Here is a 19,254-nt window from a genome sequence, read left to right as displayed (position 1 = left end):
AAGCTACTCGTGTACCTCTGTGGATAAGCAGAATATCGTTCTCATTGACCGGGCGATGAACCATGTCTGAATCGGGCTGCCCGGCAAGCAGATGCTCATAGAACCACTCACAGCGGTCCTTGAAAGGCTGAAGGAGAAAATGAGACTTCTGTAACTCACACTGTACAACACTTTACTAAACTAATTATCTTTATTAATTATGAGCACATTCAACTGTGGACTGTGGAATTTTACCTCTTGACCAATGGATCCAAAAGCTGTAGAAGACCTATCTGTAATACACATATGAGGCTGCACAATATTTGCATCATATACAGTATACCTTTGTTCTTTGTGCACAGAAAACATGTTTTCTTCATGTGGCTCTGAGATTTACTGAGTGAAGATGAAATCAATTCACCAAGTTAAGTACGCAATTAAAACAACGGCCTATTCAGAGGGGCGCTCTAATCCAAGGGCAATGAATATGAATATTCAAATATGAATACGAAGAGTGAGTGAACACCATGCAACTTAGATCAGCAGTTAAAATTTATGAAGCCATGTAAATGGAACTGAAGTGTTATTGTCTTAAACACCACTAAATGATTGTGCAGTGGAGAGATGGCCCTTTGAAAAACACTTTACATAATGGCCTCTAATCCAGGGTCTGTATTCTAAAAGCATCGTAAAGGTACCTTGACACTTGCACAAATATGATCCCCGCACTGTCACGCAATCTGCCGTGCCAGAGAGTAAACTCGTTGTAAACTGTGTGCGGCTGCATGCAAGCGCACAAAGAAAACTTTAAAATGTTCAACAGCTCTCGCACACATTAATTTTGTGAACTAGGCATGGACATTACGCAAACAATTCAAAAACACTGTGTGTCACTGAGTCATTGCAACAGCGCATCACAGTGCAGCTCATTTTAACGATTATGACGAGATATTAAATCTATAATAAACATAATGTTACAGGAATGAAAATGCAACTGTTTTACAAAGCCATTACAATATAAACATTATAAATAATTACCTTTGAGACAACTCCAAAGCCTTATTTCAAAATGGATAAAATTCAAGAAGGAATACTTCGAGGATATCCTCAATCCCATCGTCACGTCTTGCGAAGAGGAAGCAGAGACTGGGGACTCAGAGGCAGACTCCTCCATTACCCAGGCTGAAGTCACCGAGGTGGTTAGAAAGCTCCTCGGTGGCAAGGCTCCTGGGGTGGATGAAATCCGTCCTGAGTACCTTAAGTCTCTGGATGTTGTGGGACTGTCTTGGCTGACACACCTCTGCAACATCGCATGGCGGTCGGGGACAGTGCCTCTGGATTGGCAGACCAGGCTGGTGGTCCCTCTGTTTAAGAAGGGGGACCGGAGGGTGTTTTTCAACTACAGGGGGATCACACTCCTCAGCCTCCCCAGTAAGGTCTATTCCAGAGTACTGGAGAGGAGAATTTGACCGATGGTCGAACCTCGGATTCAGGAGGAGTAGTGTGGTTTTTGTCCTGGTCGCGGCACATGGACAGCTCTACACACTCCATCGGGTGCTCGAGGGGTCATAGGAGTTCACCAACCGTCCACATGTGCTTTGTGGATCTGGAGAAGGTGTTCGACTGTGTCCCTTGGGGTACCCTGTGGGGGGTGCTCCGGGAGTACGGGGTCTGGGGTCCTTTGCTAAGGGCTATCCGGTCCCTGTATGACCACAGCAGGAGCTTGGTTCGCATTGCCGGAAGTAAGTCAAACCTGTTTCTAGTGCACATTGGCCTCCGCCAGGGCTGCCCTTTGTCACCGGTTCTGTTCATTATCTTTATGGACAGAATTTCTAGGCGTAGCCAGGGTGTAGAGGGGGTCTGGTTTGGGAACTACAGAATCTCATCTCTGCTGTTTGTGGACGATGTGGTTCTGTTGGCTTCGTCAAATCAGGACCTTCAGCGTGCACTGGGACGGTTTGCAGCCGAGTGTGAAGCATCCGGGATGAAAATCAGCACCTCCAAATCCGAGGCCATGGTTCTCGACTGGAAAAAGGTGCCTTGCCCTCTTCTGGTCGGTGGGGTGTCCTTGCCTCAGGTGGAGAAGTTTAAGTATCTCGGGGTCTTGTTCACGAGTGAGGGACGGATGGAGCGTGAGATCGATAGACGGATTGGGGCAGCATCTGCAGTGATGCGGTCACTGTATCGGACTGTCGTGGTGAAGACAGAGCTGAGTGGGGGGCAAAGCTTTCGATTTACCGATCGATCTACGTTCCGATCGTCACCTATGGTCATGAGATTTGGCTCATGACCGAAAGAACGAGATCGCGAGTACAAGCGGCCGAGATGAGTTTCCTCCGCAGGGTGGCTGGGCGCTCCCTTAGAGATAGGGTGAGGAGCTCGGTCACTCGGGAGGAGCTCAGAGTCGAGCTGCTGCTCTTCCACATCGAAAGGAGCCAGTTGAGGTGGCTCAGGCATCTTTTCTGGATGCCCCTGGACACCTCGCTGGAGAGGTGTTCTGGGCACATCCCATCGGGAGGAGGCCCCGGGGAAGACCCAGGACACGCTGGAGGGACTACGTCTCTCGGCTGGCTTGGGAACGCCTTGGGGTTCCCCCGGAGGAGCTGAGGTGTGTGTGGATCGGGAGGTCTGGGAGGCTTTGCTTGAGCTGCCCCCACGACCCGACCCGGATAAAGCATAAGAAAATGGATGGATGGATGAAATTAATTTCTTTCCTCAAAATTCTACACACAATCCCCCATAATGATTTTTTTTTTAAATTTATTAAAAACAAAAGAATTAAGAAACTACATATACACAAGTACTCACAGCCTTTGCCATGAAGCTCAAAACTGAGCTTTTACTGATCATCCATGAGATGTTTCTACAGCTTAATTGGAGTCCACCTGGGGTAATGAACTGAACACTGATAACTAATTTCATTTTTTTTAATTAAAAAAAACTCACTAAATTACATTTTTTGCATTTAATTTACTTAGTGTGTGTCTCATGCTTTTAGTTATTAAGGTACAAACTGTCTAAAAACAGAATGAACAGAGGGGAAAATTGGGTTTAAAATTCTTTGAGTTATAAACGTAATTCATGTTTACCTACTAAATGGAGGCACTGCTATTTCTTTGAATTCACAGTAAAAGTTTAAAAAGATCATTTGTCACAGTTGTACAAGTTAGCACAGTCAGCCATAAACATACAGGGCCTCACCCATTGTACGTCAACACCCCCTTTATTCTTAAGTCTTATGCCGCGTTCACACCAGGCACAACCAGATGCCACAAATTCGTGTCAGTCGTGTGGCGAGGGACGCGCCACCATCGCCCTGTGTGTCGCTCTGCTTTCGCTGTGAAAATTTGCCCCAGCGCGTCATCAAATAGGAGGAGCTTCCATTCCGCTCGCCAGCTCCGGCTGTCAGTCAAGTTAACATGATGGACCTTGATCACACAGAGCGAGTTGTTGTGGAAAGCTGACAAACGTGATGAGACGTTCCCAATTCGGGGAGTATCATTATTTGCTGCAAGAGCTGCGTCTGGATGACGGCCGCTTTCAGCGGTCCTGCCGCCTCTGCAGGACCCAGTTTGAGGACCTCCTGTCCCATTCACGTGCACACATGTAAACAAAAAAAACTCTGCTGCCCCTGCTGTGGGGCTGCTGCTCGCTCTTCCCCCAAAAACTCTGTCATAATTGTGTTTAGAAACCAGTCACCATTTGTTTTATTATACATTTGTGTAGTTAATAAATAAAATAATCTTCACAGACGAATTGCACATGAAAAAAAAAAACTCCGCTCCCCCTGCTGTGGGGCTGTTCCTCGCTCTTCCCCCAACTGTGTCATAATTGTGAAATAAAGGACAAAAGGGACATAAGTCCTGCACACAGGCTGGCTACTAGAGACAGGACATGTTCACATCCAACTCAGTCAAACTCCAGACATCTCCACGTCACTACATATCCAGTACCCGATTGGTCATCGCGGCACGACAAGATGAAAAAGTTCCGATTTTTCAACTTGGGGAGGAGAGCAACGCGGCGTGACGCAATATCGCGCCACAAATGCGCCAATCGCTCAAAATCGCTTCACTCGCGTCGCTTCATTCGCATCCATCGCGTTGCGCTACGTGGCTTGGTGCCACAACGCGTCCTTCCATAGGGATTACATGGCAACCTGTCGCTGCTGTCACTTGCGTCGCGCCCGGTGTGAACGCGGCTTTAAAAGCTACTTGTAGTCCAGTCAATTTATGTAAAATATGGGCCTAACCCAAAAGAAACTGCAATAGTAACGAACTGATGTTTTTCTGAAACCTTTGAATGTACTGAACAAGATCTGAAAATTGTAGTAAAATATTTTGAGTAGAACATAGTTTATTTCTAGATTCAAATTCATGGTTTGGAAGCTTCTTGAGTGTATTTTTGCAATCTGTATTTTGCTTTTTGTTTCATCAGTAGTAATCCAAAATCAAAAGAAAAAAATTATTTTCCTAGTTTTTATGGTCAATGCTTCATTTAATTTATGTGCAGGTTTAAGTGGTGGATTACAGTCCACCCCTCTCCTATTGCCACTGTGTGCCATGTATTTAAACATGAATTCTGTGTATCATTGTCATTTGAGAGGGAATTATTATATCTTTAGTGTTACCCATGTTTTTTGTATTTTCCACCATATAAAGACTGTATAATATTTTGATGGTTCAGTATACTTCATCTGGGTGTGCCCCTACCCCACATTTCCCTACTCAAATCAATAGAAAAAGCAAAGCCTGCAGTTTTGGCACCTAGTATCTAATGTTGGGGCATAAACCTGGTCATACCTTGCTATGAGGATAAGTATTTTGGTAATTCAGCAGAGGACTATTTTTATGGAATTAGTCAACATAAAAAAATACCCACCCCCACCCCCCACACACACACACACCAGGAGGAGACAGTTCCCAGCAAGGAAGACAGTGAAGCTGACGGTTCCCAGCCAGAAAGACAGCAAGGTGATGGTTCGCAAGGATCTTGAGGAAGCAGGTGAACTTTATGATGGTCTGATGTCTGGTGACCTGTCTGTGTCACATATAGAGTCCTCCCCTGTCATGGAAACTATTAAAGACAAACTCCAACATGTGAAGGACAGCATGAGTGATCAACAAACAGTTGGACTATGGTTACAATACATGGAGATGGTGGGCATTTTCTGTTTGTTTCTGACGTCAGAAAGGACAGGTGACTTGCTGCTTCACCTGCAAGCCCTGCGTGCCATGCTTCCCTATCTTCCTTCTTCAGGACATAACAACTACACAAAGTCCCTCCACATATACCTACAGCTGATGGAAAAGTTGCCAAGTGATCATCCTGACGTGTATGAACTGTTTCTGCAGGGAGTACATGCTGTCTGACGGACAGACAGATTCTGGGCTGGCCTGTCAGTGGATTTGGTCAGCGAGCAGGTATTGATGAGAAGCCTTAAGACATCAGGTGGCATGACTAGGGGACGAGGGATGACCAAGACTCAGCGCTTAGTCTGGATGTCCAGCCCTATCTGTGCAGAGCTGAACACTGCCCTTCAAAGACTGACAAATGTTTCCCATGTTACAAGTGATCAGCACAAAGACTTATTCAAATCCAGGCAGGAAAAGGATGTGGCAGGCATCAGGAAATACCTCAACTTTCTGCACGAGAGGCGCCCATTTGAAGACGACAGCTCCCTTCGCAGTATTGCAACTGGTGCTGTTGCCAGTAGCAAGGTGAATGTTGATGTGGCAAAATCTGTGGGTGAACAAGTTCTAGGTCAGATGGCTGGAGAATGTATGCTAGGATACAGTTTCAAGAAAAAGGATCATGCAGTTACGATGGAATCCAAGTCCACAGTAAAGACGTTTGACATCAACTGATGGTGACGTCAACACTGATCCCATATTACTGTTTCAGAGACTAGCGATTGCCAGTACCAAAACAGGGGACTTGTCCAGCACACTGAAGTTTGAGCTTTGCGCATATTCATCTGCATTAATTGAATGCAAGCATACCCTCTTGCCTGCTAATAAGCCTGTGTTAGCAGCAGCCATTAAGGCCTTGTCTCCACCAGATGTGGAGCCCAGTTCAGGCATTCAAGACATCCAGTGTGTCCTCAATGGTGATGCCCTCTTGCAACGGATACCCTAGCAGCTGGGCGAGACGTACAAGGAAATATTTGATCAGTACATGAAATACGTTAGCAAGAATTATTTGGACAGTTATAGTCCTTCATGGCTATCGAGATGGTCTTCAACAACAGATGGTGCACATCAAATACAAGGCGAGAGACAATCTGTGAAAGTTTCCTTCACAGACAGTATGACACTTTGTGTCAAGAAGGATGAGTTCCTTAGAAACAAGGAAAACAAGCAGAGGTTCATTAAGGCCCTTGGTGGGAACCTGGAACAGTCTGCTTGCCAGGTACTTCACGCCTCTGGGGACGCCGTCCTACTTATTGTGAAGACAGCAGTTTGTAGCACCACAAGATCTGACACTGTGCTTGTAGGTGAGGATACAGATTTGCTGATACTGCTGTGTTACTACTACAACAGGAAAAAGCGCACAACCTGTATTTCACGTCTGAACCAAGGAAAGGTTAATTAAATCCGAGTCAACATTTGAACATTGGAATACTGCAGGAAGCTCTTGGTGACAGCCTTTATGAAAACAACCTCTTTGTCCACACACATCTAGGTTGTGACACGACATCAAAGCTGTTTGGCATTGCCAAAGCTGTTGGCCTGAAATTGCTCAATGAGAAAAATCAGGTCTTTGCTCTACAGGCCCTTGTCTTCAACAATCCAGAGTCAGCACCTGATGAGATCATCACGGCAGGGGAACGAGCAATGGCTGCGTCTACAAAGGCAAATCACCGTACACTTTGAAAGGGCTGACTTGCAAGTTTTCATGAAAAGGTGGCAGCATGTAAAACCTCCCTGGACCCATGTGTTCTTCCACCTGTCTTCAGCAACGAAATACCACTCTCTCCGTGTATTTCAACAGGTCCAAGAATGGAAAGGAGAGAAGATCAACCTACTGAACTGGGGATGGAAGTTCTCTGAAAACAGGATGATGTCAGTACATTCATACCTTGCAGCAGCACCAGAGTCTCTCCTAAAACGTGTGAGGTGTTCAAGCAAAGGGGATGCAGTGACAAACGCTGCAGTTGTTGCAAACCTGGTCTGCGATGCACGCCAGCATGCAGTGAATGCAGAGGGATATTTACCAATGGAGATGAGGTAATCGATGACTCATATGACAATGAACTGTGATGCAAATAAAATGGGGTAGGGGTATATCAGATTTCTGCATAAGGAGTCACCCAAATGGTCTGAAACCTAAATCAGGAGAAAGATAGACTATGAAAATATGGGTACAGACACCATTTTTAGTGGTTTAGGAAGAACAGTAACCAAGTTCTGGCCATAATATCAGTTACAACAATTTGGTTACCAGCTGTAAAATGACAAAAATTAAACCTGGCTCAAAAAATATGTTCCACTCAAAATATTTTACTATAATTTTCAGATCTTGTTCAGTACATTCCAAGGTTTCAGAAAAACAGTTAGTCAGTTCATTAATATTGCAATTTCTTTTGGGTCAAACCACAGATTGAGTGGACTGATGGGCCGGGTGCTACATTAGATTATAGAATGTAGCTCAACTAGTTGCTCATTGACCTCTTATATATCACACTGTTAATAGTAAGCAATGTCTGTTCACTCTTACGTTGTCCTCATATAATATGAAGTCTGCTATAATGGAAATTATTTCAGCAACTCAAGTAATCCAACCAATACTAACCAATACAAATAAGTAGCGAAATTATGTGTCATAAAGTGGAATGACACAGGAAAAAGGTATTGAACACGTACTGAAAAATACTTCATACAAAACCCCTTGTTGGTAATGACACCTTCAGGACAACTCATGTATGAAGAAACCAGTCATATGCATTGCTCAGATGTGATTTTGGCCCATTCTTCCACACAAACAGTCTTCAAATTTTGAAGGTTGCGTAGACCGCTTCTATGAACTATGATCTTTAGTTCTTTCTATAGATTTTGTATTGGATTAAAGACAGGTGATTGGCAGGGCCATTCTAGCAGCTTTATTTTCATTGTCTGAAACCAAACCTTGGCTATGTATTTGGGATCACTGTCTTGCTCAAATGTCCACCCTTGTTCCATTGTCATCCATTGGTAGATTTTTTTTTTAATCAGGAATGTATCTGCACATTTTTCAATTCATCATGCCTCCAATCATATTATGTTTGCCAGTGCTGTATGCTGAAAAGCAGCCCCACACCATGATGTTCCCACCTCCACATGCCACTGTCGGTATGGTGTTTTTTGGAATGATGTGCAGTGTCATTTATGGTGTGTATTATGGCAACCAAAGAGTTCTATTTTGGTCTTATCTGACCAGACTATATAGTCCCAGTATTTCACAGGCTTGTCTAAATGTTGTGCAACATCTTTAAACGAGCTTCAACATGGTTTTCCTTCGGCAATGGAGTCTTGCATGGTGAGGGTGTATACAGGCCATGGCGGTTGAGTGCATTACTTATGACTCCTTTGAAACAACTCGTTAAAATAGATGCATATGACTTCATTTCTTTACTTTCATCTTCCCTTCTCCACTGGAAATTGAAAAAACTGCACTCTTCACAACTGCTTCGGTGATTGCAGCCAAAAACAAAACAGTACACCATTTATGCCTATGAAGTTATTTTGTGGAATGGTTGCGGCTGTCCCCATAAGTGGTCAAATCCTGCGATATCGCCCAGGGTTCAAACGAAAATGTGCTGCCTTATTGTCCCTGCTAAATACAGGTCTTTCTGCAGCTCTCCACAAGTGGCCCTTGGCTTGGAAATTTTGTGAAGAGCACCAAGTGGTGGCCAGTTTATGGTGAAAAGATGTTCTTTCCACTTCCTGATTATGGCCCCAAAGGCGCTCACTGGAACATTCAGAAGTTTAGAAATCCTTATGTAATCAATACCATCAGTATGTTCTGCATCATAAAGGTTGCGAAGATCTTGAGACAGTTCTTTGCTTTTATCCATCACAAAGTTTCTTTTGTGATACCTTTGTAATGACACACCTTTTTAATAGGCCATCTGTTGGGACTGAACCATCTGATTTTAATTTGCACTGACAAGGGCCAGGATTGCTTTCTAATTACAGATAGTTTTCAGCTGGTGTCTTAGCTTTCTATGTAATGCCTTTTTGCACCTTCTTCTCTTCAGGTGTTCAATACTTTTTCTTGTGTCATTTCCCATAATTTATGGACATCTAAGGTTTGATTTCTTTGTATGTGTGGATTATTTGGGTTGATACCAACATCTGGTGAAATTATTTAATTTGTCAATTGCACCTGTATATTTGAAGGTTTTTTTTTTTTTTTTTTTTTGAGAATTTTGACTAGATTAAAGTGGATTTATCCACAGGGATTGCACTAGTCTGAGTAAATAATGATGTAATCATGTCTCACCTGGCCCTTAATAATATGCATGAAGCGTGACATCAGCTCTGGACACTCCAGGAGAAAATGGAAGTGGTTAAAGATGATTTTGGGATTCCTAAGAAGTGAAGAAAGATGCAAATATGATAACAACAGAGATAATAAAAATAGATGAAGCATTATTAGATCAGCACAAAGTATCTGGGAACGACTGTATGTGAGGATGATATTGAACAGAGAGTCATGCTGACTCACCTGGTTACAAAACACTTCAGTACCTCATCATGTTTGCAGACAAACTCGATGAAGCGGGGGGACGTCATTCTGGGACAAGAGCACAGAGGAGAGTGACAAAGGCAAACCAAATAAAGGGATAATTGTGAACATGGGTTGATTTCAGACACCACCAATAACTATAAAACAATGGGTGCCACTAACAATAACTTCTACTGTACAGATATTATTTGCAATTTCAGTATAAACTGCTATGATCATGTCTTTTTATGTTTTAGTCTGTGGTGCTTCTAGTTATTTATTTTTATGCTTTTATAAATTGAATCACTAATTGCTTTCAAGGTTATGCATCTTCAAAGGCTTGGAGAAGACAAACTCTTCAGTAAAACATTGGCTCGGAGAAGACAAACTCTTCAGTAAAACATTGGCTCGGAGAAGACAAACTCTTCAGTAAATATTGGCCACTGCCTCGTGGGACTTCCTCAGGAGAAGAGAAGGCTAAAAGACTAAACCAGATTTAAATCTGTAGTGGAGCCCCTGAGATGGCCGGATGTCACAATGTGTCACCTTTCAGCAGCTCCTACAGCCAAACTGTTGCCAAATGTACTGCTCTGCATTCCTTTGGAATACAACAGTTAGGACAAGAAGGGGGTCTTGTTGCTTGGGCAATCCAAGACATCCAGATGTTTTGCCCAGCTCCAATTAGATGGATCGGTGGACTGAGCACAAACAGGACCTTTACACCACAGAGAGCATAGTGTCTGAGCATGCCATAGGCAGCATCCCTGTTCTAACCATCATGGAGGGTTCAATAGAAAGGCCACAGACTCTCTTGCCCATGGAAAGGCAGCATGAAATGATGGTATTCCTGCAGGTTATCCAGGGCAGGAAAGCAGTGCTCCTTGGATGTCTTCACAAACTACTGTGCCATTCCTGGCAAAAAGGATGGGTCCCCCAAGACATGCATAATGCTGTCCATGAACAAAGGGGACTGCCACAGCTGTAATCACTACAGTGGTACATCCCTCCTTAGCAGAATTGACAAGATGTTTGCACGGGTTGCTCTGAAGACACTGCAGGCACTGGCCGAGCAGGGTATCCAGAGTCTCAGTGCAGCTTCAGAGCAAAGAGCCCTACCATTGACAAAATCATTATCCTCAGACAACTGCAGGAGAAATGTCGCCGAGCGGATGCAGCCATTACACAGGGATGAGAACAGTCAGGAAGGAAAAAAACTTTTCATCCTTTAAAGGAGCTATTCTGGTGAATTTTAACAAATGATAAGGTGATTTTATCTGTGGATAAAAATTCTTTTTTTTTTACCTTTAATTGTTTAAAATATTGGCCATGAATGACAATTCATAATAAACTGTATCAAAGTTTATTGTCACCAGACATTCCAAATGTTTGTCAATAATGAAACCAAAACAGCCAGGATATGTAGAGTTTAATTTCCATTATTTTTCAGGGCAGCACTTCCTCTTTGAATAGTTCATTGTCTGATTGCAGCAAAAGTTGCTGATCCCAACACCTGTGACATCAACTTTTGAGAAAAAGTCACCAGGTTTGAAGAAATAATCTCCCTTTTAGTCCAACTTCAGTGGTATTACTTTATCCAACCCTGTCCATGCAAGCTTTTCTTTGCAATCTTTAGCTCTCTCTTGAACACACTTTCCATTTTTGTTGTCTTTTGTCCTTTCCAGCACACACATTTCACCAAAAACTTTCCAAAATTTTTTTCGCTTGCTGCAATATCCCATATGCGAGAACTGTATATATTAGAGCTTTTCTTCTTCAGCACTTCCGGCAAGCCTCTTGTGTACACAACGCTGCTCAGCATAATAGTAATGCCCGGTGGCTAATGTGAGAACTGTTACAAACACATCACATCCCACCTCAATTTTTTTCCTCACCGGATTTGAAATGATACACAGATGCCAAAATTACCCCAAAAATCAGGAAGCTGCTGATCGACGAGAGATTCTCATCCCTGTTTACATCGCCATCACTAATCTGACCAAAGGTTTTAACCTGGTGAGCAGGAAGGGCTTCTTTAGATTCTTTGAAGAGACTGGATGTCTACCAAAACTGTAGAATCTCATAATCTTCTTTCATGATGAAATGCAAGAAACAGTGCAATTTGATGTTTCCTCCTCTGCCCCCTTTGGGAGCTTCTTTTCCCTCGCGCTGGCACATGCCTACAGGTCATGCAATGATGGAGTGCATCTACACACAAGATCTGATGGCAAGCTCTTCAATCTCCCACTGCTTGGGACAAAGACCAATGTGTCTTAGATACTGATTTGTGAGATCTTCTTTGACAATGATGGTGCCTTAACATCTCACTTGCTGGACTTCAGAGGCTGGTCAGCTGTCTTACAGATGCCTCCAAAGAATTTGGCCCTACCATTAGCCTCAAAGAGACAGATCAGTGAGGTGACCAGCATCAACAAAGATATCCTCTATACATACGGGGAACTCGTTGAGAGGTGGTGTCCTGTTGGACAATCAGCACTGCGATATAATGTCTGCAAATGCAACATCAAGTCTTGTGACATCAACATAAACACCTAGGAAAGAATAGCACCTGACTGAAATGTTTGGCTTCATATTGTAAGAACAGGTATCACCACTGCATTTGGGAAAGATCAAAAGCAGTCGGAGAAGAGAGAGAGAAGGAAAGCTGGAGTCGTGTAAGGCCAGATGTAGCCATCAGCCTCTGTGTGCCACAACTACACCAGGGACTGTCACTCTGGAACTGGCTTATACAGCCACAGCCGATGCTGCTCTACACAAAACTGAGATGGAGTTTGACCTACCAGGTGCAAATCCACTGTTTGTCAAGACAGAAACAGAGAAAGATGGTAAATGTACACCACTTTGTTACTGAATAGTATTAAGACATTTCTAATATACAATATATTGTAGTGGGCAGAAGGCTTTTCCTTTGTACTGGTAAATGCAGTTTAAGTTTTGTCACATTTTCTAAGAATGTTGATTTTGGATTAACGGTTCCCTCCTGGGCGAATAGCCCATCAGCCACGATGTTGGATGATGGCACATTTCTATCAGATTCCTCCAAATGGGGTTATGATGGTCTTTTAGAGCAAAAGCTCTTTTATTCTAGGGTGTTAATGTGGACGTCCGTCAATCACGGTTTTGTACAACAAATAGCACAGTTGCTCACGGTACTATGACTCTTTTTGAGATTACTCCCAAGAAGGAGCCCTTCGCTTAATTCTTTAAATACAAGCTGCAGAGATCACTTGTATTTTTTTTTTATCAATTAAGTCATACAGCAGTACTCAAATGGCACAATCTTAGTGAGACAGTATTGTTGCAAAGTCATGAAGAAAAAACAAACCATGACGCAACTCCATGAAAACATGATTAAGAGGATAAGGCAGGGGACAAAAACAAGACAAAGCAGTAATTCTGCTGAAACTAGGTGAAAATGAAATGGAAAGACTGCGCAAGAATTAGACAAGTGAGAGATGCCATCAAGACAGCTACAGCCAATCTGAAGGAACCAGACCTAAAGGGGAATTAGGACTGTTCATGTTATACGAGTGTAGTGAAAAAATAGTGAAAAAATAAAAGTTGAGAGAGACTGAGCCTACACACTTTGACAGAGTAGCTATGGTCTCTCGCCTGCACAACCACCTCGACCTGTTTTATCTCTGGGTCATAAACAAACCACAACACATGTCCACTTTCCACCACACTGTCACTTTTTCGTTGCATTTTCACTTTGTTTTCCATGTCATTTGCCCAAACCTCAAGAGAAAGTGCCATGTTTCTGATGGGGACAGGATTACTGCATTATATGGGTCATATTTTAACCCTTTAGCACAAACCCTCAAACGAGACTATGGTACCCAATTACATCCACTTGTCCTAAATAAAAGTTTTTTTTGAATAATTTGAATAATCAAATTTCATCATTTCATTCATACAACCCCTGGCAATAATTATGGAATCACCGGCCTCGCAGGATGTTCATTCAGTTGTTTAATTTTGTAGAAAAAAAGCAGATCACAGACATGACACAAAACTAGTCATTTCAAATGGCAACTTTCTGGTTTTAAGCAACACTATAAGAAATCAGGAAAAAAAATTGTGGCAGTCAGTAACGGTTACTTTTTTAGACCAAGCAGAGGGAAAAAATATGGAATCACTCAATTCTGAGGAATAAATTATGAAATCATCCTGTAAATTTTCATCCCCAAAACTAACACCTGCATCAAATCAGATCTGCTCATTAGTCTGCATCTAAAAAGGAGTGATCACACCTTGGAGAGCTGTTGCACCAAGTGGACTGACATGAATCATGGCTCCAACACGAGAGATGTCAATTGAAACAAAGGAGAGAATTATCAAACTCTTAAAAGAGGGTAAATCATCACGCAATGTTGCAAAAGATGTTGGTTGTTCACAGTCAGCTGTGTCTAAACTCTGGACCAAATACAAACAACATGGGAAGGTTGTTAAAGGCAAACATACTGGTAGACCAAGGAAGATATCAAAGCGTCAAGACAGAAAACTTAAAGCAATATGTCTCAAAAATCGAAAATGCACAACAAAACAAATGAGGAACGAATGGGAGGAAACTGGAGTCAACGCCTGTGACCGAACTGTAAGAAACCGCCTAAAGGAAATGAGATTTACATACAGAAAAGCTAAACGAAAGCCATCATTAACACCTAAACAGAAAAAAACAAGGTTACAATGGGCTAAGGAAAAGAAATCGTGGACTGTGGATGACTGGATGAAAGTCATAATCAGTGATGAATCTCGAATCTGCATTGGGCAAGGTGATGATGCTGAAACTTTTGTTTGGTGCCGTTCCAGTGAGATTTATAAAGATGACTGCCTGAAGAGAACATGTAAATTCCCACAGTCATTGATGATATGGGGCTGCATGTCAGGTAAAGGCACTGGGGAGATGGCTGTCATTACATCATCAATAAATGCACAAGTTTACGTTGATATTTTGGACACTTTTCTTATCCCATCAATTGAAAGGATGTTTGGGGATGATGAAATCATTTTTCAAGATGATAATGCATCTTGCCATAGAGCAAAAACTGTGAAAACATTCCTTGCAAAAAGACACAAAGGGTCAATGTCATGGCCTGCAAATAGTCTGGATCTTAATCCAAATGAAAATCTTTGGTGGAAGTTGAAGAAAATGGTCCATGACAAGGCTTCAACCTGCAAAGCTGATCTGGCAACAGCAATCAGAGAAAGTTGGAGCCAGATTGATGAAGAGCATTGTTTGTCACTCATTAAGCCCATGCCTCAGAGACTGCAAGCTGTTATAAAAGCCAGAGGTGGTGCAACAAGATACTAGTGATGTGTTGGAGCATTCTTTTGTTTTTCATGATTCCATAATTTTTTCCTCAGAATTGAGTGAGTCCATATTTTTTCCCTCTGCTTGGTCTAAAAAAAGTAACCATTACTGACTGCCACAATTTTGTTTTTCCTGATTTCTTATAGTGTTTCTTAAAGCCAGAAAGTTGCCATTTGAAATGACTTTAGTTTTGTGTCATGTCTGTGATCAGCTTTTTTTTTACAAAATTAAACAACTGAATGAACATCCTCCGAGGCCGGTGATTCCATAATTTTGACAGGGGTTGTATATATATCACTCAACAAAATATAAACGCAACACTTTTGTTTTTGCTCCCATTTTGTATGAGATGAACTCAAAGATCTAAAACTTTTTCCACATACACAATATCACCATTTCCTTCAAATATTGTTCACAAACCAGTCTAAATCTGTGATAGTGAGCACTTCTCCTTTGCTGAGATAATCCATCCCACCTCACAGGTGTGCCATATCAAGATGCTGATTAGACACCATGATTAGTGCACAGGTGTGCCTTAGACTGCCCACAATAAAAGGCCACTCTGAAAGGTGCAGTTTTATCACACAGCACAATGCCACAGATATCGCAAGATTTGAGGGAGCGTGCAATTGGCATGCTGACAGCAGGAATGTCAACCAGAGCTGTTGCTCGTGTATTGAATGTTCATTTCTCTACCATAAGCTGTCTCCAAAGGCGTTTCAGAGAATTTGGCAGTACATCCAACCAGCCTCACAACCGCAGACCACGTGTAACCACACCAGCTCAGGACCTCCACATCCAGCATGTTCACCTCCAAGATCGTCTGAGACCAGCCACTCGGACAGCTGCTGAAACAATCGGTTTGCATAACCAAAGAATTTCTGCACAAACTGTCAGAAACCGTCTCAGGGAAGCTCATCTGCATGCTCGTCGTCCTCATCGGGGTCTCGACCTGACTCCAGTTCGTCGTCGTAACCGACTTGAGTGGGCAAATGCTCACATTCGCTGGCGTTTGGCACGTTGGAGAGGTGTTCTCTTCATGGATGAATCCCGGTTCACACTGTTCAGGGCAGATGGCAGACAGCGTGTGTGGTGTTGTGTGGGTGAGCGGTTTTCTGATGTCAGTGTTGTGGATCGAGTGGCCCGTGGTGGCAGTGGGGTTATGGTATGGGCAGGCATCTGTTATGGATGAAGAACACAGGTGCATTTTATTGATGGCATTTTGAATGCACAGAGATACCGTGACGAGATCCTGAGGCCCATTGTTGTGCCATACATCCAAGAACATCACCTCATGTTGCAGCAGGATAATGCACGGTCCCATGTTGCAAGGATCTGTACACAATTCTTGGAAGCTGAAAAGGTCCCAGTTCTTGCATGGCCGGCATACTCACCGGACATGTTTGGGATGCTCTGGACCGGCGTATACGACAGCGTGTACCAGTTTCTGCCAATATCCAGCAACTTCGCACAGCCATTGAAGAGGAGTGGACCAACATTCCACAGGCCACAATTGACAACCTGATCAACTCTATGTGAAGGAGATGTGTTGCACTGCATGAGGCAAATGGTGGTCACACCAGATACTGACTGGTATCCCCCCCCAATAAAACAAAACTGCACCTTTCACAGTGGCCTTTTATTGTGGGCAGTCTAAGGCACACCTGTGCACTAATCATGGTGTCTAATCAGCATCTTGATATGGCACACCTGTGAGGTGGGATGGATTATCTCAGCAAAGGAGAAGTGCTCACTATCAAAGATTTAGACTGGTTTGTGAACAATATTTGAGGGAAATGGTGATATTGTGTATGTGGAAAAAGTTTTAGATCTTTGAGTTCATCTCATACAAAATGGGAGCAAAACCAAAAGTGTTGCATTTATATTTTTGTTGAGTATATATATATATATATATATACGCACACATGCGTTGTAACCGTCTGCTGAATGTCTGCTGTCATAGCAGCATTCTACCAGATCCATGTTGTTAGTCCTCAATCCTTGAGAAAGACGTACATGGACGTCTTGTTCCAGTAGCTCATTTCTCATCAATGTGTCCTGGTTCTTCAACAACTGACGCGGACCTTGTTAACAAGGGCAACGTCCGAGCCAGTATCACTATTTATTTGTCTCTCACTTTTGATTTTGAGGTAGCATGGGGAGACCCTTAATGGATATGTGTCCTGACTGGGGTATGAACCCACAGCATGTTGTTCCAAAGGCAGCAATTCTACCACTGCTATGCAAGAATCATGTACAAGAACATCTCTACCGAATACGAATTAGAAATCCCCAAGTCCTGACAGGAGACACCCCCAAAGTTGGTTGATAATGACCTTAAGTTCCTGTGGGACTTCAAATTACAGATAGAGAACCAGTTGATGGCCAACCAACCAGATATAGTGGTGGTTGACAAAGGAAAGAAAACTGCAGTTGTGACTGATGTGGCAATCCCAGCTGACAGCAACATCAGAAAGAAAGAGCACGAGAAAATAGAGAAGTACCAAGGACTGAAGGAGCAACTGGAGCAGATGTGGAAGGTAAAGTCCAAGGAGCACTAGGAGCTGAACACCCAAAATAGAAGAGTGGCTCCAGCAGATTCCAGGTACAACATTAGAGGTCTCTGTTCAGAAGAATGCATTCCCAGGAACAGCTAAGATACTGCGCCGAACCCTCAAACTCACAGGCCTCTGGTTGAGGACCCTAGTTTGAGGAACACGCATAGTACCACCCTCCCCAGGGTGGGTGAGAGGGAGATTAAAATAAAAAATACATACAAACAACGTGTGACCAATTTTCCAAAGGAAAAATGTGATTTTTTTTTATAACTCTCCAAGTCGTAGGCAAAAGTAACTAAATCTGATCTTGAAATCGTGATATTTCTTTAAAATCACTTACTTCATTTAAAGTCATGCTAAAAATAAACTATTTGCTCTGTCTAGATTCTATGAAAAACTGAAATTTCTACTGTGAAGCCTTGAATGACTTGACTGGGACCAATGACAAAAACTCACAGAATTGGACTGAACTGCAGACTGGACAACAGAGCAAAGCATGGAAAGAACACTGGTGTAAAACATCTGTGCAAAGGCTCTCAAAGCCTTTCTTTAAGCTAGTAATCAAACCTAGATTGCTTGAACTGGTTTTTGAATATTATTTCAACATTTTATGTGCTGTGTTGAGTAATACAATCATACTTTCAAGATGCTTAAGCAAGTGAAATTAATTTACTGGCAGCCAAAGTGTTACACTAAAGCCCCGTTTACACATAGACGGTAAGAGCTCCCGGAAGCATCCCGGAAGAGTTTTTGGCTGTCTTAAGGATCAAACGCCGTTGTTAACGCCGGCGCAAGGGGGCGGCTTCACTTTAGTTCCGGCTTCACCGGGAGTCGTCGAAAAAATTATTCAACATGTCGAATAATTCCGGGAGCGCTCCCGGAGAATTCGCGTGACGACGGAGACAACGCGAACAATGGCGTTTGATACTTTTTAATCGTCGTTTCATCCTGCCCCTTCCTGTAGTGCCGCAGTTTACACCGCCGGCGTTGTATCCCTAACCAACGGCATGTAAAACGGCGATAGAGCCCACATCAGCGTCCTCAACGGCGTTTTAACCAGCGACAGAGGTAGACAAAACGGCGGCGCTAGCGGACATTATGCCGTTCTAAACGCCACCTCCCGGTTAAAACGTCGTTCCAAACGGCCGATAGGCGGCAGTCAGTATAAAAATGCTAGCGCGCTGCATGCAGGCCTCTCACTCTCGGCCAGCTCCAGATATTTTTGCAGTGCAGCTCCAGTATGCCTCCTAAAAGAAAGTTGGCAGCGCCAAGGACTTAAAGAAGAAGGAAACCAAGAGGTCTGGTTGAGAAGCAGAGGGGAGGCCTGTGGTGGAGACGGAGCAACACGTTGAGGAGGGGGAAAGGAAGGAGAAGAAAAGGCTGAGGATGACCTCCCTCCCCCTGCAGTGACAGAGGCATGTATTCCTGCTGCTTCAGCCTATTATACTCTGGGGGCGGTGCCTATATGCAAATGATCCTGGAGTAACGCAGGATTTGCCTGGATAAAAACCTGCGTATTAACCAGCGGTACACAGGGCATTATTGGCAGCAGCAGAACACCGCCGTTCTCACGCGCGTCTTAACCTGCGATTGTAAAGGATAGAACTGGGTATTAACCCCCGTTGCCTGACATGTGCCGGATGCTACGGCGTCAAAACGCCGCTTTATTCAGCAGAT

General features: G+C 43.3%; 1 protein-coding gene across 1 annotated transcript in view; it reads right to left on the bottom strand.

Annotated features, from left to right (window-relative positions):
• hace1 (HECT domain and ankyrin repeat containing E3 ubiquitin protein ligase 1) overlaps positions 1-19,254 on the bottom strand; it is a 205,808-nt gene that overhangs the window by 103,146 nt on the left and 83,408 nt on the right. The window contains exons 13-15 of the mRNA XM_034173953.1: positions 9,688-9,756; positions 9,463-9,550; positions 16-127 (exon numbers count right to left, since the gene is read on the bottom strand). Coding sequence (XP_034029844.1) covers positions 16-127; positions 9,463-9,550; positions 9,688-9,756 — 269 coding nt within the window. The remainder of the gene's footprint in view (positions 1-15; positions 128-9,462; positions 9,551-9,687; positions 9,757-19,254) is intronic.

The sequence above is a fragment of the Thalassophryne amazonica genome, chromosome 7 (genome assembly GCF_902500255.1).
Source record: "Thalassophryne amazonica chromosome 7, fThaAma1.1, whole genome shotgun sequence".
NCBI lineage: Eukaryota > Metazoa > Chordata > Actinopteri > Batrachoidiformes > Batrachoididae > Thalassophryne > Thalassophryne amazonica.
This window is presented reverse-complemented; position numbering and strand designations above follow the sequence as displayed.